Below are 26,218 nucleotides of genomic sequence, written 5' to 3' on the forward strand. Positions count from 1 at the left end.
ATATAAAAAATGAGAAGTAACAGTAACAGTTTCATAAGCACGAGTGTCAAATATTAAATCTAATATTCTAACAAGCATGATAATAAAAAATAACAAGTCTATCCTTTGTTTTGACAAGTATGCATATGAAATGACAAGTAACCATAACAGCTTAATAAGCACAATTGTGAGAAATAATAAATTTAATATTCTTTTTATCTTTATAAATGTAATATTCTAACAGGCATAATAATAAAAAAATGACAAATGAGTATATTATTTTAACAATCATGAATACAGAAAATGACAAGTAACTAATAATTTAACTAGCATAAATGAAAAAAAAAAAAATACAAACATGATAGTAAAAAATAACAAGTATGATCATTTCTGTATATATTTCTTCTTCAATCTTATTATTTTCAGATCAGATGTCCTGTTCCATTGATAATATTCTTCGTTTCCCTTCAGGTATGAATAATGTGATAATGATCTTCTTCTTCTTCTTCTTCTTTTTTGGTGTGTGTGTGTGGCAAGAACCACATAATTTATAGCGCAAGAGAGGCTGAACAAAAAGCAAAAGAAGCCATTAATGAATGGTTTATTTGCGGATGAAAAAGTGAAAACAGAAACAAAAAGAATTGCTTGTTGACTTGAAGTCACGTGATGGAATCATGGGGCAAAGCAAGGACAGGTTGGTCGTCAAGGAATGACAACGACATCAGTTTCTTTTAGGTGAAACGATGTCGGTTTTCTGGCAATAAAAATAAATTACCTGAATAAAGATACCGAGAAAACACGGGCAAAGCTAGCTAACGAGCAAGGTCAGACATTGGAGTACTGCACATTTTAATCCTCAGTTTGGTTAAGTTATTAATTTTATTTTTCAAATTTAATTTTTGTTTGGGCGCAAAAATGTCTAAACTTAGGTAAAGGCTAAAATAATGGGAAGTGAAAAGTTAGGCAAGATAAGATATCGAATGAAGCAGAGTCCAATTCATTTAGAATAGGCTTTTTGGATTAAGTAATCACTAAATCATTGAGGGACATAACTTTTAGGGCTCAGAGCATTAAGCTAAGAGGACCAGACTAGTGTGAAGAATCTTTTGACATAAGCATCCGTGCTCCTTGTTTTACAAATATAATGATCTCGAGTGAATATTATAAATAGAGCTCTAGAGAGGACCGAAAGGTAGCAATGAAAAACCAACGAACAATAACACAACTCATGGACTTATTACTCAGTTATTTTTATATCACTTTGTATTTAAGATTTAGTTACTCTTTTTAATTTCTTGTAGCTCTGTTGTAGCTTTACGCTATTAATCAAGTTCCTTTTTTCTTGTTGTATCTGTACATCCATGTAAATTGTGGTAAGAAAGCTGGAAAATATTTGTTTATGTTAAGACTTCCCGCGCCTGGAAATATTGTTGTCATGAACAATTTGTGAACAATTTTATTAATCTAATCATTACATTTTTTAAGTTATTACATTCGCTCTCTAGGTTTTACACACAAGTTAACCCTTAAAATATTCTGATATGTAAATTATGATAATGATATATTATAATATGTATATGTAAATAAATGAGAACAATCTTTTTTATATTCTTCTCTTTTCTTTATTTTCTTACTATCATATTTTTCTTTATTTTCAAAAGTCACCGTTCACCTTCTAGGTTTTGAATGCGTCTTTTCTCATTAGTTTACATGACTATTACATCATGATTTTATAATATCCATGCATGTTATTAATATATTTTAATGGTGTTATCTCTTTTTAAGTATATTAAAGATTACTAATTAATTATATTTTTATGAAATGCAAGCGACTAAATTGATAAAAATAAATTTAATATATTTTTGTGCACTTTCAATAAATTAAAGGGAAATCGTATTAACTTAAAAAAAAAAATACCTTTACATTTAAACAAAACTCACAAAATTGTGCAATTTACCATTTTCTTAACATCAGCTAATTTAGCTCTGGTATACCAGAACACTAACTGCTTTAGCTATTTTAACAGATTTGTAAAAGTACTTATTGTACAAAATTCAAAATCAAGAAAAACAAGAACTAGGACCCACAGATTAATTTTCTTCAAAAAACATATATAACATAATAATTCTTTAGATTTAAATATGGACAAAACAATATATATATATATATATATATATATTGTCAGGCATCAAATGTTTTCCCATCGATGTCAATACTCACTATGAAGTCCTCACCATCACCAATAATAAGACAAAAAGCTTTTGCATGTTTCTGGTACTGAGTAATTTCCAGGCAATCAAATCACGGGATATATACAGGACACACCCAACCATGCACCGATTCTAATTAACGTGAATTCAACCAATAAAAGCTGCTGCTTCTTCCTTCTTCTTCTGCTTTTTCCTTTTCTTTTTCTTTTTCATTTCCAAACCAAACATCTCATGAACTCCATTAATGATGACATGTCAATCCCGATCAAAACCAGAACGCTGAACCTTATATAAGAAGAGTCAGATCGTTGTTGAACGAAATAACATGCCCATATCATTTACTCATTGATCATTATCGTCATCAACAACACAAACCAATCATCAATAGAATTAAGAGATCGATGATGATGAGAAAGCTGGTTTTGGGATTGGATTTGGTTTTGAGTACGTGGGTTTGGTTGAGTGGAATAGGGGTCTCACAGATCATCACCAATCCACCACAGCAACAAGTGCCATGTTTCTTCATATTTGGAGATTCTTTGGTGGACAATGGCAATAACAATGGCATTATCACTCTTGCGAGGGCTAATTATCGTCCTTATGGCGTTGACTTCCCTCTCGGTCCCACCGGTCGCTTCACCAATGGTCGAACTTTTGTTGATGCCTTAGGTAATCTCAATTTCTTATCTAATTCGCACACTTGCTTTATTTGGACTTATTTCCAAGGTATTTGAGGCATCTTTCATGTCCTTTTTAAGAAAAAATTATTATGTTGCTTTATTTATTAAAAATATATTCGTATTTTTCAATTATACTATTATTAATTAAAAAACGAGTCACCTTGTTATTCGTACAAATGTTTTCTCAAGTTAAAAGGTAAAATTGAATATTATTTCATCTTTATGTTTGATACTTCTTTCAGTTTTATTTTTAAGTTATTTTTAGCATGTTTTACTAGAAACATGAAAAATTTTAAAATATTATTAACTGTGTCTAACAATTCATTAAGTTTCTTCTAACTTTACTTTCATTAAATATATATATTTTATAAATAAAAAATACTCCAACATTTAATAGCACTCCCGCCTTTAATATGGGTAAAAGAGTAAAAATAGGCACAACAATCATAAAAATATTTTATACATAGTACCAAATTAAAACAAATACTCTCTTTATTGCCCAATAAAATTAGGATCACTTTTTTATTTTTGTAAAACACCTTATAAAAAGTATTAGAGCGGTACATGCTACTGTCTCATTTGTTATAATAATTAATATTCATTATATATATGTATGTATAAATATAAAGCAAATTACTGCTGTTACTTTTATAAATGCAGCTCAGCTAATGGGTTTTCCAAATTACATTCCACCATATTCAAGAACAAGGGGACCTGCACTATTAAGAGGGGCTAATTATGCTTCTGGAGCAGCTGGCATCAGAGATGAAACTGGCTCTAACCTGGTACAATACACATACATATATAAATATATATATATATATATATATATGTTCCATAAGCCATAACTAGTTGCGTATGTGCTAAGTTATTATGAATGATAATATCATGAATTTGCAGGGTGCCCATACATCAATGAATGAGCAAGTGGCAAATTTTGCCAGCACAGTGGAAGAGCTGATTAGGTTTTTCAGAGGAGATAACGCTTCACTGAATAGCTACCTAAGCAAATGTATATTCTTTTCTGGAATGGGAAGCAACGATTACCTTAACAACTACTTCATGCCTGACTTCTATAGAACTAGTTCTGATTATACTGCCAGGGCTTTTGCCACTCTTCTCCTTCAAGACTACTCTCGCCAGCTAACTGTAAGTAATCATTTTTAGAAAAATAATCACTCATTTTTCAGCCTAATTAATCATTCAATTTTGATTCGTTGTATGCTTTATTCTTGCCACTTGATCTAGTGCATTAAGGAAAATGTGTGATTTTGGAGATTGGGTCAGATGATGTATTCACTTGATAATATGTTGAGATCCGTCAAGAGTCTTAAACATTTGGGAGCTTCTCCTAGCCTAGTGTGTTATTTTTGTTTACTAGAAAATTATGCCTCATTTTTAGTCTAATTATATTGTTCATTTTGATGTGTTGTCTTCTTTCTCTCGTCCCATCATTTTCATTAATTGAAATGTGTGATTTTAACATCATGCCTTCAGAAAAACTAATATTTGTGTCAACTAGCTTCCTTACAGTTCGATGTTAGGATCTTGAATGATCGACCACCACCACTTGGATGCAGAGATCTCTTATCAAGAGATGTGACTTAGTTTTTGTTTCCTTTGCGTGGTTTTAAATAGCTCGAACATTCTCCTTTAGGACATATTTTTCTATTTAATTTTGAGAGATACATATATCAATGAGTTTAATGCTACTCCCTCTGCACCAGAATACAACACACATTCTAAAAGCCTTGTTTGATCCAAAATATAGAGTCTTGGATGGTTTTTATAATTGTTTTTTCAACTATACTTGTATTTCATTTATTTCCCTTTTTTTTTTAAAAAAAATCATGTATTAGAATTTCAATTGTCAATATCAAGATACTTATATATAGTATTTAACAGGGGCCTAAGAAATTAAGATTTCAACTAACTTTGTTCGTAAAAAAAATTGTGAATTAATTACCAATATCCTATATTGTGGTGGGAAGGAGTATATCTTAATCCAAAATCACAAGGCTTCAAAACTATGCAATTTTATACATACTTGACAACATGATCATAAGTGGAAGGTCGAAGTGAACGATAAAAATTAGAAATGAATTGAAACATAAAAAATGCACTGGATTGATGGATCCAAATCCTATATATACATAGTTATTCAAATGCATGTTGGCTTATTTGTGATGAGGCAATTACTGATTTATTTTGTGGCGTGGATGGATCATCAGCAATTGTATTTGCTGGGAGCTCGAAAGGTGATAGTGACAGGAGTAGGGCAGATAGGGTGCATTCCATATCAGCTAGCTCGTTTCCAAAGCAACAACACCGAGACCAGATGCAACGAAAAGATCAACAACGTCATCTCCTTCTTCAACTCCGGCCTTCGCAGCTTGGTTCAAACTTTCAATAATGGCCAGCTTCCTGGATCCAAGTTTGTCTTCTTGGATTTCTACCAAACCAGTAAAGATTTGTCTCTCAATGGATCATCATATGGTAATAACTCTTTTTCCCCTCAATAATAATCATATGGTGACGCTCTCTTCTCTCCTGTATGAGAATATATTATAAGAAGTCCTACATTGATTAATTAAAGAATTACTTGATAAATAAGATTAAGGTAAACCCTATCAAATTAGCTTTAGTTATTTTGATAGAAAGACAATCCTAATATATATTTAATTCTCACAAAAATTAATATCCCCAACATGTCATTTGGTCTAAAAGCTACATTCTTAACATTTATGTATTCATAATGCATGTAATGTGATTTGTCTAAATTCACATTTCATCTTGAGAAAATGACATGGGTTTTAACTCACAAAAATTGGTTTAGTTGGTAAGGATTTGACCATAAACCACAAGGGTATGTGATTAAATCCTACTATCAATGTGAGGATTTTGTTAAACCTCTGTAAGTGCTTATCAAGCCTAAAGGCATGACTTAATCTTAGTGAGCCCCCAGGACCTATATCTTATCTAAACTTTGTCATAAAAAACAAAGAATGACATATGGGTTTCTTTTAAGAAAAGTATTGAGATGATTGTAATTAAATCTCAAAAACAATAGTTGCATATCTAAGTGTCAACAATTTTCTTACAAATTACCCAAAATGACATCATTATCCCTTTCATCACCACACCTGTATTCCTTTTACTCCCCCCCCTTAAATCTCCTAATTAAGAGGCATTTACATTGTGTAAATATTGAAAGCGTGAATTGCATTTAATCAATTATAGAAGGAAACAGGTTTAGTTAACATTTCATTATTTGACAAGCCTGATGTGAGTAGTTTTAATTAATTTTTAATATTGAATATTTTTCTAGATGAATTGGGATTAAAAATATTCACTTAGGAAAAACATAAAAATTTAACTATAAAATAAAATAAAATAAAATAAAATGGAATGTGCACAGGTGATAGGTTTGCAAAGTAGTATTGCAAATAACCAACAGATGTTATTCGTAATGGAAGGAGCATAAGATTTTGAGTTTAAGTCCATGAATGTGGAAAATGCCTTTGGAAGAGCTACCTCTAATTGGGCCTGATAATGCTCAAATCTAATCCAATTAAATAATCAAATAAAAAAAATAGCCCTGTGAGTTTTAATTTGATGTAATTAATAAATAATGTGCAGGATTTGAAGTGACAGACAAGGGATGCTGTGGAGTGGGGAGAAACAATGGACAAATTACATGTCTTCCACTGCAAGAACCTTGTGAAGATAGAGGAAAGTACTTGTTCTGGGATGCTTTTCATCCTACTGAGGTTGCCAATATTTTACTTGCTAAGATTTGTTACTCTTCTCGATCATCTTACACTTATCCCATAAACATTCAACAATTGGCCTTGTTGTAACTAACTAATAATCAACATCACCAGTATTGCAGCTGATTCAGTTTTTTAATTAATAATGTTGTGTCTGTCATGTTTATGTAGTTGAAATTCTCTGATTTCATCAATTAATTTGTATGAATGCTTCGATTGTTCAAGAATGATAATAAGAATGCAATGAGAATATGTCTATATTTGCTTCTCACACAATATTTCATATACATTTTGACTCTAAAAAAAAATAATCTTGAGTCAACCATTTTGAGCCAGTTCTTTTTTCAACATCTTGAGTAATATACGGTGTGGTTGAATCAATACAACGTGCGTAATGCCTTATAGTTTTGCGACTTGGTTTAATTTACATAAACTGTTCAGATCAAATTTTAACAGTACAAATTAATTTAGACTTCCAAAAACTATCTAGTATAAATAATTAATTCCATTTAATGGTTTAGATCTCCAACATTCTCTCCATGTTTGCAATGATGAAGAGAAGTCAACTCCTAATTTGGTAGATTAATTTGAAAGTTCTGAATTGAATGCTTGAAATTTTCAAATTTATAGTTTCTCTATATACTAAATTCATAACTAATTTGGAAATTATCCTTATACTATATATATATATATATATAGTTTATGACAATAAAAATGATTAAATGTAGACAATGAAAAATTCAAACGAAAAAAGTGGAAAACATACTAATAATTGAGAAGTGAAAAATCTATAAATTTTGATATGAAATTTAACGGAAGGACAAACTTCAACTATATAGTGCACCCAATGAAAAGATCTGGTCCATACCTTAAATTCTTTCAAAAGAACACAGTAAATTGTACCATAACTAAAGCATATATCATCAAATACTCATTTCAACTATGCCCAGAATTTTAAACTCAGCCTCAAAAATACAACTATCCCTTTGCAAGAAACCCTTAGTTGGATCCGTCAATTTGGCCAGTGGCACGAACAATCTTGAGCCCCATAATCGATTCGACTTTGAGAAGTGCCTATAGACTGCAAAATGGGAAAACAATCACTGAACACCATTTGAATTTGAAACGCACGCACACACGCTAAATTACTAATTAAAAACACGGTTAAATTGAGTGGAAGTAAATTTCAGATTTAGGGGATGGAAAAAAAAATCATTTCAATTGGAGTCCAACCCAACTCAAATCCGCATTAATCGGCACAGTACCTTATGTTTGGGTATTTGTTAAAGGAGGGGAAACATTGTTAATTATATTAGATAAAGAAACCCCACATCTAGTAATTACAAAGTAAATTAGAAATATATATATAACTTGGTTAATTAAAATGTTCAAAAGTTTTAAAAAAGTCAATCTCACAGTCTTCTTCAACATGCTGCTCATTGATTTGGTCTCTGGCTCGCAAGATGCAATGCACATATAATTTAGTGTTTTCTGGAATGGACGATTCATCAATAGTCAGAAATAAGGAGATACTATTCCCCCAGGCCTCAGAAAACCCATTAGGGTAGAAAGTGAGCTTCCTGCAACAAAACCAAAAAACCTGTTATTTATCATTTTAAATCGAATTAGATCTTTCTATTGATCATTTGAGAGAATGACTTTGGGGTTCCTGGTAAGGGAATTTCTATGTTAAAAATTTAACATACCATATATAATTGCCAATCTCAAAAAGATCATGTATTAAAAGGAAGACACATTGTTAATAATTCTTAGAAGAACATTTAAAGATATGTATTGTTGGCATGTTAAAGATACGAACCTCATATAGAGTTAAATTCTCTAATATTAATCTTCAAATATATGTATAGGCATGATCATGTTAATTAAATAATTTAATTCATTCCTTCTTTTCTCTCTATTTCTCTTTGAATATATAATGCATATCGTCTAAACTCATTTTAGCTTATGAATAGAGAAAATCCGAGCAATAAGTAAAGTCTAGGAAGTTAAGAAGAAGAAGCATCAAGTACCATTTGTAGTCCCCAGCCATGAAAGTTTCAGACACGTACGATTCAAATTTGGAATTTGAAAAGTTATTGAATTTCCATCTATAGAAAAGAGAAGGAGGTTCCTGTCTCAATGATATATTTAATCCTTGATAAGTGGGCTTGACAACAAAAATTTCAGCTCCGAATGTGCACGAATCCTCCATTAGATATCCATTTGAAGGTTCATTGAATGAGACAAGATCGATGAATTTTGGGATACCCCATTCTGTTTGAAGCTCATGGAACCGCCTTATGCTCGCATCTACAATAACAGAACTCAGATTCTTTTTCAAAGCCACTATCATGACAGAGTTTGTCATACCAAATTAATAAGATACGCATGATATTTTACATGGAAAAATATATTTTTAATTATTTTTAACACAATTTAAGTAAGAATCATGTGAAAAAATATGGATAAAAATTTAGGAAAATGACAATAAAAGACCCCCTGAGGTCATTAATTTCAATTGAGGACCACAGAATATTGAAATTCAAATTAAGGGCTATGATCCTTACTTAGAGTTTTGAAAAATGTGAATTGTCTTAAATGCCCCTCAGGAAAAAATCACACAATGAAGTTAGTAAATTCTCAAGTTACTTTTGTATATTGATAAGTGACCTTGAAATATTTTAAAAATGAATTTCTTTCATATTGGGAAACAATCTATTCTCAAGTGTGGTTTCTTGTTTCTCAATTAATATTAACAATATTCTCATGACATGATGGTAATTTCAGCAATGTCATCTCTTTATTTTTTTAAGTGGTAACTATATATAAATAAGCATGAAATTTGATAAGCCATGGGGTTTATATTCCTAAGTGAAGTTAGTAAATTCTTAAATCACATTTATATATTCATAAATGACCTTGAAATATTGCAAAAGTGAGTTTTTTTTTATATTGGGAAACAATTTATTCCCAAGTGTGAATCCTTATTTTTTCAATTGACATTAATAATTTTCTCATATCACGATAGTAATTTTAGCAGTATTATGTACATTTACTATTCAGTAGAGGACAATTTTATAAAATTATCATATTGTTTCATTCCAAGTAAGGACCATACTTGGAATTTAAAAATTGTGAATTGTTTTAAATGCTACTTAGGAAAAAATCATCAAGCGAAGTTAGTAAATTTTTAAGTAATTTTTGTATATTCATAAGTGATCTTAGAACGTTTCAAAAGTGAGTTTTTTTCATTTTATTTCAAGTAAGGACCATGATTCTTAATTGAGATTTCAATATTTTATGATCATTAATTGAAATTAATGATCTTAGGGGGTCCTTAATTGTCATTTTCCCTAAGAATTTATAAAGTCATTGTTAGTCTACATAGGATGTCGTATAAAGTGCTACGTACATGTCTTTTATTAATATGACATGACAATTGTTAGTAATAAGATAACTAAAAAATAATAATTGAGGAGTTTCTTGCAAGAAAATAAAAGGTAAAGGAGGTTAATTTTAAACTTTTAAGTGTAAGGCCTTTTTTCTATGCAACTGCTTTAACGTTTAATTTTGTTTGGTATATTTTAGCCTTAAATATCACTATGTTCATTGACAGCTTAGTATAGCCAAATATCGAATATTTTCATTGTCATTGTAATTTGACATATTCGGTTTGTCAATAACCTGTGATATTTAATTGTATTATGAGAAACCTAAACATAATTCTCTGGCCCAGCCTTCAAAACAACATAATTAAAAAAAGAAAAAAGCTAACAAGTTAAAAGTACCTTGAGTTGACAAATACTCGTCGCGAAGGCAATCATATACAAACAAATTTGTAATGGCATTGACCTCCCAACCAACAGGAATCAAATTTGAGTTTTGAACTATCAAGTTCAGATATATTGATATGTGATGATCTCCGTCTCTTTTTTTGTTCCCAGATGGGTAAACAGATAGAGTCCTACCAGAACAATATGTTTATGATCATTTTCCACATGAAAATATCGAAATCCAAATCAAAGGGGAAAAAAAAATTCAAAATGTCAATATCACTATATATATATATATATATAATGTAAAAAGGGAAAATCACAAATAAGAATACGTGAATATCAATAGTAACCATTGTGGATCTTAAAATCTTCAAATTAAATTTAAGCATCTAGATCATTTTTTGCAATTTACAAATCATTTTTATGACTAAAATATCCCTAAAAGTAAATTACAAATCATTTTTATGACTAAAATATCCCTAAAAGTAAATGGCTACCTCTAAATGTGCATGTCAGAGGGTGCAAAAAAAGGATCATTGTCCCAAAATTCAATTTCAACATTTTGTAGTTTGATTTTCGCAGGTTCTTAAGTGTGATTTTCCCATATAAAAACCCTAAATACCATTTTTAAGGCTAAGAAAATACCATTCGTATCCGCCGGCTTCGAATTTTTCTGAGGTGTATGGCTCAGAAAGCAAAGAAAAGGAATTGATTGTGAACAAGCAGTGACTAGGTGGTGCTTTTCTTCCACCTGAAACATAGTTCCATCAGAAAAATATACCTGGAAGCGACTGAATTTTAATTAATTATTAGTTGAATGAATAAGAAAATATGTATATATTTTATATTTACCTGTATAAGGGAAGCAACAGCAAATTTTCATCGCCTCTGTCCCCAGCATTAGAACTGGTCACTTTAAAGTTTAAACCCTATGTGAGATCGATTCTGTGCTTTTCAGAGATGCAGAAAGCTAAGACTCTACCTTATCTGTTGTATATATATGTAATTTTTTTTTGTGAATAATATGTCCAGGCGTCTTATCTTAATTAACTAAAATTTCGGAGATATTTCTTTCACAAAACTGATTCGGTATTCATGAGATATAATCTTATCTCTTTAAAAATTATTGTCCACAATATCTAAAAATAATATTCAGTTATTTCAAACTTAAATTTAAAATTTTCACTTTAAATCTGAAATTTATGACCTCTTCTAGTGGACAAATGTAATTCTAGTTTTTACTTAAAAGTAATCTTTAAGGACTTTTTTTAATAGAAACAACAAGCGGAATTTAAAAACAATATGAACGGAATGAGAGAGAAAATGGAGGCACACGTACCCACGTTTGCTGAATAAGGGGCAACTACTTGTCCCTGAAAATCTATTGAATTTGCATATAATATATTTTAAACAAAATAAAATTTAAAATTGGCCAAAAATTTTATATCTTCCCTCATTAATAATTAATACTTGATTTAAAATATAAGATATTTTTAATTAAATTTTACCTTTAATAAAATAGTTACTTTCCTTCAAACTAACATTATCTTTTTATATTTACCTCTATGTAATAGGTGTTTTACTTTAAAATAAATATAAAATAATTATTCAATAGAGACACTTTTTAAAAAAGAGAGGCAATGATTATACCTCAAAATACTAAAAATATTTTACATTTTTTTAACATTCAACCTTCAAAAAATACCTTATATTTTTAAAGGGAGGAAGTAATTTAGAAACAAGATTATTTAATTTCATATTTTGATCATAAAAATCTATAATGTTTTTAAAAGATAAAGTATGACAATATATTATTTGCATTTTGGTGACTTGGAGGAGATCGATGGGTTACGAGTTTTTAATGAACAAGTTTTTTTAATTTGGTAGCAGTCCTCTCCAAACCCTATATATATATTAAGGGAAAACACATCTACATGTCCTTATAATTTCTTTTAATTTTTAATTAAATCTCTGTAATTTTATTTATTGGAATCAGATCCTTATACTTCACAGGTAAATCCCATTAGCCCCTCGCCCATTAACACCGAAAAGAAGATGAAGCTGATTTGGCTAATAGAAATAGAACAGTCTGCTTAATCATCATCCAGGTGGATTAATTTTGCCACAAAGATCAACTTTTCCCCAGTGGATTCTTGCTTGTGAGTTCTTTGCGTCTCTGTCTTTGTCTTGAGTTTGTGTTTTTTTATGAATCTGGTCACAAGGATTTTAAGATCACAAGGAATCATTTTTTTTTTATTTGCTTCACTCCATTCTTTGTTTCTTGAGTCTTTCCATTTCCCTTTGCATGCCTTACAGAATCATTTGTTTTAAAGATCACAACTTCACCGAGAAAGCATTCTCATTTGCTTTTTTAAGGAGTTTAATTTCATGAGTCTGAGTCCATTTTTTATGCTTCTATGAGAACGTTACTTCTTTGAGCAACATAATTTAGAAGGGATATTAATTAATTAATTTCTCTTGACCAACGATTTTGAACCCTCTGCGCATCGAGTTGCCATCTGCCATGACCTTCCGCTGCCGTCTGCCCGAACCCGATGGATATGCCTGAAGGACTGGAACCAATTTTTTAATTCTGTAGGAGCCACGTCAGATCTCTTAGGTGGATTAGTTGCTGCACAATCATCAGCCATGTCACATAATGTTAACGGTGTAAATGGGTTGGGAGCTAACAGATTTAACTTGTGAAAGTATATGAGGGTTCAAGTTCAACAAATAAAACTATAGGAACCGGATTAAAAGTTGAAGTAAACTATAAGAACCTGCAGATATGTTTTTTTAATTAGGTGGCAATCCTATCCAAACCCTATATATACATATATATACGTGCATATATATATATATATATTAATTATGTTTTGATGTTAGCCTCTTCATAAGAAATGATGGCATTCTCTCTGTTTTTTTTTTTAAAGACCCCTCCTTATATACATAATAATAAATTTATTTATGGCTATTTATTTTGCTTATAAAACTTAATTATTATTATTTTAAAAACATAAAATAAATATAAAAATATCATATATATTGTAGTATTATAAATTCCATTGAAATAATTAACATTTAATGTTATTTTTTATATTATTTAAAGTCGCCTTGAATGTGAACTCCCTTGGGCCCTTGACAAACATCAAAGCCTAAACAATCACCTATACAACATTATAAAAATCATTTCCAGCCTTATTTTCCCTTGTATGAAAAAAAAATAATTTCTAGCCTTTAACAATTCATAAACCACGTATGAATGCAAAATCCTCCTTCACTTCCTCTACTCTATTCTTTTAACCCTAAACTTTTAGCTTTTTTTTTTTAATTGTTTGTAGGTATGCTTCTATTGGAGGTAATCTTATTTGAAGCATGGTTAGATACAAATTAAAATATTAGATCCTCACATTTAAGCTTTTATTTGCATGTAGAATCCATTTCCAAGTTTGTTTGCATAACCCATTCCTATCCACAGCTTACTCTTTCACATAAAGTCAATGTTTTAAAAGGGCGAATTCCAATTTGTATTCCAAAACTTCTAAACTCATTCTCTTGACATTTTCTCACACAAAATTTCATTCTAAACTGACTAGAAGAATCAAATTGACCAAAATCCAGCTCCCACCCCAGTTTTCCTCTTTGGCTGAAAATTCAAGAAAATAGAAAACAGACGAACATAATCTATTTCCAATAAAAGAAGCAATAGAAAACGAATAATAAGATAAAGTAAGACCAGGGAGAATAAGAAGCAGAAAAAAAATTGAACGACACATGCCAATGGGTAATAGAGACAGAAAACCTTTGAGACAACCAAACACCACGAATCGACATAAAATGAAAATCCGAAAACACCACAAAAATGGACCCATATGCTGAACAATGCAGACAGAACCCTTGAGATGCCAATGAATCTTAAGAAGAGAAGAAAACTTAGAAACATGCAAAGGACGATCGATCATCTAAGTCTCGAAAAACCAAAAACTGATGACGGCAGTAAGCAACATGAGAAGGGCAAGAAAAAGGTAAAATCATCTGAGATTAGAGGAACTGGAAAAGAAAAACCAGCGAGTAAAAGAAAACAAGAGACAAACCAAGAGAAAAAAATGCAAGATACTAAGAACGAAGGAAAACATATAAGAGACCAGGGAAGAGCATGAAGCAATGGAAGAGATCGAAGAAACCAAAAGCAGATGAACTGCCAGCTGCACCAAAGAAAAACCTAAGAAGCACAGAGATTCATCGCCTTGGTTCTAACTAGTTGCTATTGAAAGAAAAAGAAAAGATGAACTCAATGATGAGTTGGCTGATAGTATATTTAGTTAAAAGTGACATTAATTAAAAAAAAAAATATTAGACGAAGCAGCATCTTCCAAAAATACTAGTTTAAAAAAAAGGTACATATATTGCTATAAACTATATACAACTCATTTTAATTCTCTAGTCCTTTCAAATGCGCAATAGAGCTGTCAATTGGAAAGCAACATGCATTAGCCTTTGGGGGGTGGGGGAAGCAGCATTAACAATTATATTTTTACACAGGTGTGAGGAAGGCCTCAGTGAATTACATATTAAACAATGAACTTGATATATTTGACCATGTTAACGTGCAACAAAAAGAAACAAGACTTACTAATTTAAACATAAATGTGATGATGAAATGCCTACCACTCAGTATACTCAAAAACAATATGATCAACCGTATACTCAAAATAACAGCGGAACGATTTAAGATACCGAGCTTCAGTGGAGGGCATTGAATAAGGGAGCCAAAAAGAATAAGGACGATGATAATCAGGTGCTGTAATGTCAAAAGAGAGTGTTAGATCCAAGAGAGGTTGAATTCTTTTGCAATGATGAGAGAGTGCAAGTGATTTCAAAATTGAAACCTGAGGAATGCTGCAACCTGCATTTCCAATAACATTACTCTCGTTTAATCTCACTTGTGTCAACAGTGACCAGCAAGTGATGTGATTGGGAAGTCTTGTTAATCGCATATTAGTCTCACATTCTTCTTCTTCCATTAACTCATCTTCACCATCTTCTTCTTCGTCAAGTTCCAATGCCGTGCCCTCTTCTGATCTTCTCAATGGTAATGAACCCACCACAATGCTTTCTGCTTCATCACTGATCCTCACCCCAACATTTATAGAAATATCATTGCCTGAAGGATCATTGTGACAATTATAAAAACGATCGTCATAGTTTTCATGTTGCTTGAAAACCCTAAACCATTTAACAGTACTAACAAATGGAAGTAAAGATGTCAAACTTTGTGTCCTCAATTTTAACTGATCTGCACTCTTGCTATTATTTTCCAATAGCATTACCACATGTTTCAGTCCAACACCAGAGATAATGTTGCCATCATCAGAAAGGAAGAGCTTCATCCTCACTTTATTGAATGACAAATCGATTGTATCCAAATAATTGTAATCTATCACTAAAGCTGGACTGCTTCTCTGATGATCTTCAATAGTGCCACCAATGTTTATCTGCTTTCGCCCACTATCTTCTAGATTTAAACGACAAAGCTCGCCCATGACAGTTGAGGAATGAATTTGAGCCAACTTTACACAGCCAACGAGATATATGTATTCAACCTTTGGGGCACAAGAGAGATCTGGGAGTGCAGTAAGAGATTTCGAGCCTCGTAAATTGATCAACTTCAGATTTGGAAAATGCTGCAAAAAAAGTGTAAAATGAAGTAGATAACTAAATAATTAATCATGTTGAACAATTCCTCTCGTGACAATTAAAAATGAGGGATTGTAAAAGGAACTAAATCAACAGATTCAGATGATGAATTGGATTTAAGGCAAAAAAAGAAATTCTTGCGTGGACCCATCGCATCATATCATTCATACTCTCCAATAAAAACATGTCATATTAGATGGTTCCAAATATAAGTTGATTCTGTCATTAGTGATGATGAAGAGAGAAAAATTGAAAATTAAATAGGCATTTTATTTCCAAAAGAATCATTAAAGATAATGACATATAAAATTTTATTTGATTAAACTAGTGAAACATGACATAATTTTATTAGACAAGGAAAAAATACTCCATAAAGCTTGAATTGATTATTGGTGACAAAAGTACATGCTTTTCATCGAGTTTCGCTTATATAACTACAATCTAACCATTAATTTATGTGAAGATACTGAAGCAATTGCACATTATGAATTATTTGGTCAATGCATGAGAGATATCTACATTAAAGAGTTTCTTTGAATCACAAAAAAAAAAAATATTTTAGACGTTAACAAAAATGCATACCTGATCTCCATTCCAAAGTTGTCGGATATAACTATTAGGCATTTTAAGTTGAACAAGATTATCCGCACAAAGGTTTAATGGCACATACGGCAGAGGATATTCTTCCCAACAAAAAAACCTAAGTTCTTCTGGAAGATAATCTAGATCTTCACAAACATTCAACTTTGAAAGCTTTCTCGGATCAGACTTGTAAACTTTAAGCAATATTAAGTTATACATCTTTCTAAAGTTACTAGCTGTCAATGTAATCCTTTTTATCTTGCTCGTATCCAAAGACATGCACCGGATGGCCTCAATTCCCTAGTAAATAAATCAAGGGAATGAAGAACAATTATTAACAAGAAACAATGACTAAAAATGACCCGTGTGGTTATTGAAGCAATTTGTTTATTCTTGTTTTCTTGGTAATGTATAACAGAATTTCTCAAAAGACATAAATAAGCAGACACACTCATGCACACTCGTGCTTATGCATGCATATCCACATGAATGCACAAATATTTAATATAACCTATAAAAACAAATATTCATTTTTAAAGTCACTTGACACATGCATATAAATTCTTAATAATTTTCTTTGTTTTCAACTTTCATATAATTTGTACTTCTTATAATGTTGAGATGTATGCGTTGTGTACAAACACCTTTACACTGCGTCGATTTTCAAGAGTAGAAATATCAATCTTGTAGATAATTTAAAACTTAATAAAAAAATCTTTAATAAGGACGACTAATGCTATATTTTACATATCACATTATAATCCTAATTTTATTTTAAAGTTTAAGCAGGCGAATAAGTTACACCCTAATGCAGTATTATTAGTCATTTAAATCGAGAAAGGTTTTCGTAATTATAAGAGTAATCCAACTCAAATAAGAGTAAAATCTTAAGAACAAAACAGAAGGAGTATAAGCTAAATTTTGAATTTTATCATTAGAAATTAATATTAAGAATATGAATAAAATAATAAACAAATTAAAACAAATTGTCGACAAATAAATATGATTGAAATATTATTAAGAAGATAAAGAAAATAATATAAAATAATAAACAAATTAAATTGTTACCTTATTATAGATGAAAAATTTTTGAATGTCTTCATGCCACCATAGACGAACGGGGTTTTCAAGACCAAAGAATAACTGTTGTCTAGCAATTTCAAGGCCCATTTTTCCCACAAGATCGTGCATCACAAAATAACCATATTCATCTTCTGAAATGAGGGATCTTTCTTTGAGAACACTTATATCAACGTGTACAGAAGAACCATGTAATTGTCTTGTTAGCTCCAAATTGATCCCATCAGTGTCTTTGATAAAAAATGTTAGGTCAAGAAACACATTCTTTTGTTTGTCATCAAGTCCATCAAAACTCAATTTCAGAACATCAACTATATCCTTTGGTGGCGCTTCATTTAGCTTTTCCAAAGCACTTTCCCATTCTTCTTTTCCTCTACCATAAAGAAAGCAACCCAACACAACCAAGGCTAGTGGATTTCCTTGACAATAATGAATAACTAATTTTGATAGCTCTTTATAATCTTTAGATGGCTCATTTTGCTTGAACGCTTTCAAACTGAAGAGATGAATGGCATCATGGAAATCCAGACTCGGAACATGGTATATTGAATGTGCAGAAGCATTCTTAAGCACTTGCATGTCTCTTGAAGTGATGATAATTCTACTTCCTTCTCCAAACCAATTATACACTTTAGTTAAATCTTCAGCTATTATTGAATTGTCCACGTCATCAAGTACAAGGAGAATTTTTTTGCGTTGAAGCCTACTTTTCACAAAAGTGGATTTTATGTCAAAGGCATTAATGTCGTCGTCATTTAATAATTCTTTGAGGCATTCTTCTTGTAACTTGTCCAATCCAATTCTTGCAAGTCGTTCTCTTACATTTTCAACTAAGGAGAAAGCTCCAAATTGTGATTTTAACTTGTGAAATACAACTTTAGCAAGTGTGGATTTCCCAGCACCACCCATGCCGCATATTCCCACAATGCAAGCCTCAGATAAAAGTTTTTTAATATTTTCAATATTATGATCAATGCCTGCTAGACCTTCAAAGTGATATGATGAGTTATGATTCAACTTGCTCAAAATATCTTTGATAATCTCTTTAATAAGTTTGGGCTCAGGCCTACCGCAAAATGCAAATTAAAAAAATTATATTTAACAGGAAGGAAACATATAAGAGAAACAACTATAATATGTTTATGAATCACCAAACTTGCACCCAGGAATAAAGGGAGAATATCAATAAAAGATTCTTGAAAGAAATTAATACTATTTGACAAGGATTTTGAATAAATTGGATGCTTGTTAAAACAGTAACTTCACTCATTCATTTGTTAATATTTACTTGTTCAAAATCCTTGCACTACTATAAGAAGGACTTTTTATATTAGTCATTTTGAATTTTTTACATCAGTTATTAGAGAGAAGTAAAAAAGATCGAAGTGAAAAGTTCATTTTTCACATTGAGTATGACGGACGGCAAAAATGCTGATGGTGGCACTTCAAACGATTAGGGAAGGAGAATGGTGGAACCTATGGGAGAGAAAGGAGGAAGAAGGCATCTGTTCAATTTTCGAAGAAAGAAAGCAACTGAAGAGTCAAGACGCAGTCTCAAGTTTTCAACTACAATTTAAAATGATACCATGTGAATTTTTTAAGAAAATTGATTTTTTAAAATAATTTTGGCTTTTCACATCAGTTTTGTGCATAACTGACGTGAAAAACCTTTTCCATGTTAGTTTTATTTAAAGCTAACATTAAATCTCTCTGTTAAAATTTCAAAAATGCCATCATCTTTTTTAATTGGATTTTTGTATAATTGACATAAAATAGTGATGTAAAAAGGTAATTTTGTAGTAGTGTTGTCAAATATTAAATTCTTTAGGATGTCCTTCATCAATATTTTCCCAAAAAAAAAATGAATGGCCGGACGCAACAAAAAAGGGAAATGTCTATGAAGTTACCTGATATTTCTTGAATCCCATCCTGAGAGACTTGAAGATTGTATCAAAACATTTGTCCACTTTTGCACTTTGTCTTGGCTTTGTCTAAATTTTTGTTTCAATTTAGCAAATCCCTCTCCAAAGCTTCCATTTTGTTTGCGTATATTTGATGGATCTACCTTGTAGAAAATAGGTATCACAATCCTTCCAAATTTTTTCTTGCATTCTAATATGTGAACAAGCTCTTCCATGCACCACGATGAAGAAGCATAATCTTTGGAGAAGATAATCAAAGATATCTTTGACTCCTCTATGGTTCTCAAGAGAATTGGTGAGATCTGTTCTCCTTTGTCAAGTTTTACATCCATAAAAGTATGAATATTTGCATTGCAAAGCGCTTCATAAAGATAACTCGTGAAATTGTCGCGAGTGTCCTCCCCTCTAAAGCTAAGAAATACATCATACTTGATAACTGGAGTAACAATCATCTGAGAAGAAACCATTGAAATTGAATCAGCAGCATCCTTACAACTACAATTAGAAACGAATCATCTATAAATATTGGGTTACCAAAAGATCAAACAAGAAAATAATAGAGTATGAAGTTACTTAATTGGGTTAAATGGCCATTTCATCCTTAAATTAAAGGTTTAAGAGCACATGAGACCTTAAATTCACTATTGATGCAATGTTCTCTTTACCTTTTAAAAATAATATAATAGTGTTCCCTTGACTATTAACACAAGTTAACTTTTACTATAGTTGACTAGAAATTTATAAAAAAAGCCTCAAAAATTAAAAAAAGACCCAAAATTATATAAAGGACCAAAAAATACAAAAAAGTTATTTTTTATTAAAAGTAAGAGTAATATTATGTTGTTTTCAAAAATTAAAAGAAACATTATATACTAAAAATAAATTTAGGGTCCCAGATGCTCCTAGATATATAGTTTAAGAGTTAAGTTGCTTGCATATATATTAAAAACAATTTCCAAATCCATTTAACCCTATTTAATTTTGAACTAGTTACCTGCACTCATTAATAGCAACGGGACGGATACCACAAAGAGAAGAGGCGACAAATCTGATGGCTTTGGAAATTGGTAAAGCCAATAAGATCAATAAAGCTCCTATGAGTGTTAAAGCAATGGCAGCATCCATTTGACAGCAACTTCAAAACTAAGCCATGTCTCTCTCAGCTTTACCTTTCCACAGGAGATAATATGCTTTGACTTCTGATTAATGCGATAGAAACAGAGCAAACAAAAGTTGGTGTTTGAGATTAAAAGTTAAAATTGGTATAGGCCTTAATTAATGGCGAGAGAAAAAAAAAATATATTTAGTTTTACACCTTAGAGGTGCATGCAATTTGTCATGTCAACTCGCTAATAATAACAGTGGATTTATGTTTTAGATATAATATATGCAAGTGCTTTTGTAAGCTTAATATATAAGTCATAGGGCATACAAACTTTGAAACCCCAATATCATCTAAGTATTTTAATACTAAAATAATAGTATAGGATGTGAGAACTATTCTATATTTTGAGTTTTTTAAAATCTTAAAATTAGGATAACTTAGGCTATATGCTTAAATCCTATGAATATTCAAGAAATTTATCAGTCTATCTAAGGTGTACAAAAAATTTGCTCGGATGAGGGATTTTATTGAACAGTTTCGAAGTTAAGATTTGGGTGGTCTGATATATATAATATATATTATATAACATTGACATGACGGCATAAATCAATTTAATATGGTGAGAAAAATCTAAAATTGTATTCTCTCTTCCTTGAATTGTATTATTTGTTAGTTGAGACACTTGTATTGAGAAAATTTATACTATTTAATTTCCTATATATTTTTTTTAATTTAATCGTCTATGTCTAAATAGAGCTTGCATTTCGAACTTGAAAATGGTTAGTAGGGCTTTTGTGCATCTAAAACTATGAGTAGCTGAACAGGCTGTGTTTAATTCAGAGGCAAAATATAACTTTAATCCAATCACAAAAATATGAGTCCTAATTTACACTAAGAAAGGTAAGGAAACAAAGCAATATACACTGGGTTAACTGGATATCGTTAATTGTAAAATTTATAAACAGACATCAATAAATAATTGAGTTGAGATGGTGGCAAATCACGGAAGAAAAAAATATTTAGAGTAAGAAGAGCTGAAAAAAAATATATTTATAGCTTGCTGCTAACAGCATAAGAAAAAATTATTTTTTATTAACAGGAAATACTTTATCCGATCTTGTTTATAAGTCATTTTCAATATATTTCACTAGAATTAAGAAAAATCCTAAACTCATTATCTCTGTCTAAGAATTTAATAAGTTTTTAAACTTTAACCTATTAAATATATATTTTCTAATTATGTAATATCAAAATAAAACATCAATGACATGCCTAATAATTAGGATAGAAAATCATTCTCTCTCTTTTTTTTTTTTTTTGAATGAGACAGGAGGGAGTATTTGATATTTATGATATTTTTGTTAGTGCTAATTATTATAAATTATTTTTTAGGAAAGATTAATCATTTGGTCCCTATAATTTTGCTTAATTGTAGCTCAATCCATGAACTTTGATTTGTTGTAATTTAATCTTTATAGTTTTGACTCAGTTGTAATTCAATTCCTAAACTAACATAATGTAACTCAATCCCTATAGTTTTAATCATTTAAAATATTGGTCTCTATATTTTAGAAAATAAAATTATAAAAGTTTAAATTATTTTAAAATTTAGAGATTAATATTTTAAACTACTAAGACTTTTAGGGCTCAATTGTTTTAGCTTATTTATGAAAAAATCACTTATTTTCATAAAAAAATCTATTTTGTAAATTTTTATGATGTGTTTTTTAAAATTTTAAAAATAATTATAATAAAAAAGCAGATTTCTCATTATTTTAAAGTTGCTTCTGAAAATAATCTAATATAATAGATGATATATAGGGCCCATTTGTTTAATATTAAAAAAAATGATTTTTAAGTAGTTTAGAGATTTTATAAAAAGATATTTATTTTGTAGAGATTTTATAAAAAGCAGACATTATTTTATATTTTGTTATAATACTAAAAAATTAATTATTAGTTAGTTATTTTTATATTTTATGATATCTTTCTTGATTATTATTTTATAAAAATAATTTATTATTATATTATTTTAAAATTTTATGATATCTTTAAGTACCCCGCCTCTTTAAAACACTATATCTCGTTTATCACATTAGATTATTTTTATAAACTACTCAAAAGTAGCTTTTTAAAATAATCATACATTTGCTTTTTCTTAGATTCTAATTATTTTTAAAAGTTTAAACAAATAACTTAAAAACTCACAAAATAGATTTTTTTTCAAAAAATAAGTGATTTTTTTATGAAATAAGGTAAAACAAACGATCCCATAGTGTTTTAAAGAGGCAGAATACGTGAAGATATCATAAAATTTTAGAATAATATAACAATAAATTATTTTTATAAAACAAAAATTAAGGAAGATATCATAAAACTTAAAAATAACTAAACAATAATCATTTTTTATTATTATAATCAAAATAAAATAATTTCTATTTTTTATAAAATATCTACAAAATAAATCTCTTTTTATAAAATATCTAAACTACATAAAAATTACTTATTTTGTAATCTTAAACAAGCAGGTCCTTAATCTTTCTAAAGATTATAAAGATTAAAATTTAAAAAAATAATCTTTATATTTTTATTTTTAAAATATAGAGATCAATGTTATAAATTACTAAAAGTATAGGGACTAAGTTATACTAAATCAAAGTTTAGAGACTAAGTTATAACTAATTAAAACTATAAGAATTGAGTTGCAATAAATCAAAATTTAATAACTAAATCATAATTGAGTCTAAATTTCAGGGACTAAATAATTAATTTCTTTTATTTCTTATATTAAAGGTGTAGAAATATCTTTATCAATGAAATTATTTTTAATACTTTATTTTATTCTGCACATTAAGCAATGGGAAAATAAGTTCTATCAAGTCTCTTATAGGGATTCATATTATCACAGTGTCATGAAATATACAAATTACTCCCAAGTCTCAAATTCCTTATTTATAAAAAAATTTATGTATAATAATTAATTATCAAAATGCCCTTGTTTCCTTCTTTTTAAAATTAATAACGCATCCGCCACGGTTGGAGCTCCCATCAGCCACTCTATTGCTAGTCCGATGGCCAAAGTTGGTTAATTTTTTAAGGATTTGGATTTAGTGAATACCCTAAATACATTTACTCAATGAATGTCTCAATTACAGCTATTAAATTTTGTCAATACTTGAAAATTATATATATATATTTTCCTTCAAAAATTCAAAACAATCAACACAATCAAAACGCACCTTACTTATAATGTCTTCTTCAAAATTTTGAAATTTGATGCTCATTTGTTATTATATGACAAATAATTAACAACTTTTTGATTAAATCAAACTGTTATCATGTCAGATGAAATACTATTGAGTGAGTGTATTAATTTAAAACACTCACCGTATCCAAATTCATTTTTGAAAAGGGTGGTCTTTGTGGGAGTAGAACCCTAAACCACATGATTCCTAAAATGTTCAATAACCATTACATATTGGTCCTAAAAGGGTGGTCTTTGTGGGAGTAGAACCCTAACCCACATGATTCCTAAAATGTTCAATAACCATTACATATTGGTCCTAAATATTATACATATGTGTGTACCCCGCGCGAGGGCGTGATAACCTTGGTTCATTATTTAAAAAATTTGAATATAAAAAACTAACAGCTTGGGTGTATATAAAAATAACAACTATGTTATAGAAAAATAACAACTTAGACTAGGTTTATGGAAATAATAATTTGGGTAAAAAGAAAATAACAACTTAGGCATACGAAAATAATAATTTTAGTATATAAAATTACAACTCATGCATATGAAAATAATAATTTGGGTTTATAAAAATAACAACTTGAGCATAGGAAAATAACAATTTAATTAAGCAAGCAAAGATGACTGGCAGTGGTGATCAGGCGCTTTCCGCCGTTAGCAACAGTTCACCGTCACCGGAGAGCTTTGACAACCATGGCAAATGGGTTAATTTGTTAAAAAACAAAATGAAATGAGGGTATTCTGGTAATTACACACAAATTTAATTTAAAAAAAAGAAATTTGGAACTTGGGAGTAATTTGTATATTTCATGGGACTTTGCAATAATTAGAATGATGAAAAGAAATAACTCAAGCCAACCAGAAACGAAAAACTAAAGAAAGGAAAAGAAAGAAAGCCTGAGGGCTGAGGCTGAGCAGAAATAGAATAGAAATAAGGAGTGAAGATGTAATGATGAAGATAATCTCACTATTTGTAAACAGAGAATTGCTATTGCTAATATATTTGATCTCTTTAGAGCTGTAATGCATAACAATGAAAAAGGGTGTGATTATAGTGAGAGAAAGAACAACAATTTTGCCTTTCAGAAGTTAAATTAACGCATAAAAAATCTCACATGTATAACTTCTATTAGATCTACCAATGTTGGGAGGAGATTCAACACTAGAAGAAGAAAACAGCAAATTAAATCTTGTGCAGAATTTTTTCTGCAAAAAAAAAAAAGAAAACTGAAAATTCTGGGGGGGAAAATAGCTTGCAGAACAGTAAACCGATCAAAGGGATGAAGCTAGTGAAAGAGAATAAAAGAGAAGAATTAATGGATAGGAATAACCTGGTGGATGTGGAGGGAAGCAAATAAAGATATAGAAGCTCACAAGGTCTCAAAAATGGCTGCTTCGAGATTTGCAGACTTTCTCCTCTTCAGACAAGTTCTTCAGATTAAGAGATCAACAAAAGAAATAGCATCTCTCTTGTTTCACAGACTTCAATTTAAATTGCTCAATCTCTCAAATAATTATACACAAACAATGAGGTCAAATTGTTTTGAAAAAAGCAATATTATATTCAAAAGGCAATAAATCTCATACTACTTTCCCTTTCAATAAATTTACATATTAGTATATGGATCATTGAATTGTAAATAAATAAATAAATACATTAGTTTACTCTAATTACAAAATTAAAATAAATAAAAACTTGTAGGTCATGCGTCATATATGATACAATGAAGAGATTCTTTAAAGAGATGGGAAACCAAAAGGGAAATGGGCTTTCTAAAAGTGAATGAAAAAAAATTAACAATATCTAAATATGAAAAGAATTGAAAATAAGAAAATAACATAAATATTCTTTTAAGAAATAGTAGGTTCTTGGTCTTAAATTAAAGAGTGCTGTAACAAATAAAGTACTCCCTTCATCTTAAATTATAAAAAATTTTAAAATAAAATTATATATATCAACAAAATTTATTAAATAAATGTTACAAAAAGATAAAAATATAAACTTTTAAAAATATCCTTCATTTAATATTTTATTTATAAAATAATATTAAATAAATAGAATATATAAAAATAATAATATTAAAAAAATATTATTAATAAAATTTTTTTTTTTAAGATATGTTATATTTTAAAATGTGAATTTTTTTAAAAGTGTATTAT

General features: G+C 29.7%; 3 protein-coding genes across 9 annotated transcripts; 1 reads left to right on the top strand and 2 right to left on the bottom strand.

Annotated features, from left to right (window-relative positions):
* Positions 1-2,531: 2,531 nt before the first annotated feature.
* On the top strand, positions 2,532-6,898 carry LOC129312346 (GDSL esterase/lipase At1g33811-like). The gene is made up of 5 exons (XM_054954904.1): positions 2,532-2,859; positions 3,531-3,655; positions 3,771-4,019; positions 5,102-5,366; positions 6,510-6,898. The coding sequence occupies exons 1-5, from the start codon at positions 2,592-2,594 to the stop codon at positions 6,728-6,730; spliced, it is 1,128 nt and encodes a 375-aa protein (XP_054810879.1). The 5' UTR covers positions 2,532-2,591; the 3' UTR covers positions 6,731-6,898.
* A 665-nt stretch (positions 6,899-7,563) lies between these two features.
* LOC129313928 (TNF receptor-associated factor homolog 1a-like) lies at positions 7,564-11,317 on the bottom strand. Its single transcript, XM_054957317.1, has 6 exons — positions 11,269-11,317; positions 11,062-11,167; positions 10,429-10,604; positions 8,671-8,950; positions 8,057-8,220; positions 7,564-7,721 (listed from the first exon to the last, which is right to left on the bottom strand). Exons 1-6 carry the CDS (start codon positions 11,315-11,317, stop codon positions 7,564-7,566), a joined length of 933 nt encoding a protein of 310 aa, XP_054813292.1.
* Positions 11,318-14,889: 3,572 nt separating this feature from the next.
* Positions 14,890-25,533, bottom strand: LOC129312804 (disease resistance protein RPV1-like). Of its 7 annotated transcripts, none has more exons than XM_054955534.1 (7): positions 25,390-25,506; positions 25,174-25,264; positions 20,692-20,896; positions 19,683-20,192; positions 17,764-18,841; positions 16,696-16,995; positions 14,890-16,100 (listed from the first exon to the last, which is right to left on the bottom strand). In XM_054955534.1, the coding sequence occupies exons 3-7, from the start codon at positions 20,820-20,822 to the stop codon at positions 15,081-15,083; spliced, it is 3,039 nt and encodes a 1,012-aa protein (XP_054811509.1). In that variant the 5' UTR covers positions 20,823-20,896; positions 25,174-25,264; positions 25,390-25,506; the 3' UTR covers positions 14,890-15,080. The 7 variants fall into 7 exon arrangements, with proteins under 7 accessions (XP_054811509.1, XP_054811514.1, XP_054811508.1 ...); XM_054955540.1 differs by lacking the exon at positions 25,174-25,264 and having other exon boundaries at positions 15,416-15,580; positions 15,747-16,100; positions 25,390-25,533; XM_054955539.1 differs by lacking the exon at positions 25,174-25,264 and having other exon boundaries at positions 17,764-18,478; positions 25,390-25,533.
* Positions 25,534-26,218: the final 685 nt, after the last annotated feature.

The sequence above is a fragment of the Prosopis cineraria genome, unplaced genomic scaffold (assembly GCF_029017545.1).
Source record: "Prosopis cineraria cultivar Desert tree isolate PC_DT_omini unplaced genomic scaffold, ASM2901754v1 PC6, whole genome shotgun sequence".
Lineage (NCBI taxonomy): Eukaryota > Viridiplantae > Streptophyta > Magnoliopsida > Fabales > Fabaceae > Prosopis > Prosopis cineraria.

Coding starts and splice junctions, on each gene's coding strand:
- LOC129312346 (XM_054954904.1), top strand. CDS start 2,592: ATGATGATGAGAAAGCTGGTTTTGGGATTGGATTTGGTTTTGAGTACG. Junction 3,656..3,770: donor ATGAAACTGGCTCTAACCTG/GTACAATACACA, acceptor ATGAATTTGCAG/GGTGCCCATACATCAATGAA. Junction 4,020..5,101: donor ACTACTCTCGCCAGCTAACT/GTAAGTAATCAT, acceptor ATGGATCATCAG/CAATTGTATTTGCTGGGAGC.
- LOC129313928 (XM_054957317.1), bottom strand. CDS start 11,317: ATGCTGGGGACAGAGGCGATGAAAATTTGCTGTTGCTTCCCTTATACA. Junction 11,168..11,268: donor CTGTTGCTTCCCTTATACAG/GTAAATATAAAA, acceptor ACTATGTTTCAG/GTGGAAGAAAAGCACCACCT. Junction 8,221..8,670: donor ATGGCTGGGGACTACAAATG/GTACTTGATGCT, acceptor GTTTTGTTGCAG/GAAGCTCACTTTCTACCCTA.
- LOC129312804 (XM_054955533.1), bottom strand. CDS start 20,822: ATGGATGCTGCCATTGCTTTAACACTCATAGGAGCTTTATTGATCTTA. Junction 20,193..20,691: donor GTTGCTATTAATGAGTGCAG/GTAACTAGTTCA, acceptor TTCTAATTGTAG/TTGTAAGGATGCTGCTGATT. Junction 16,101..16,695: donor AACTTTGGAATGGAGATCAG/GTATGCATTTTT, acceptor CTTTTTTTGCAG/CATTTTCCAAATCTGAAGTT.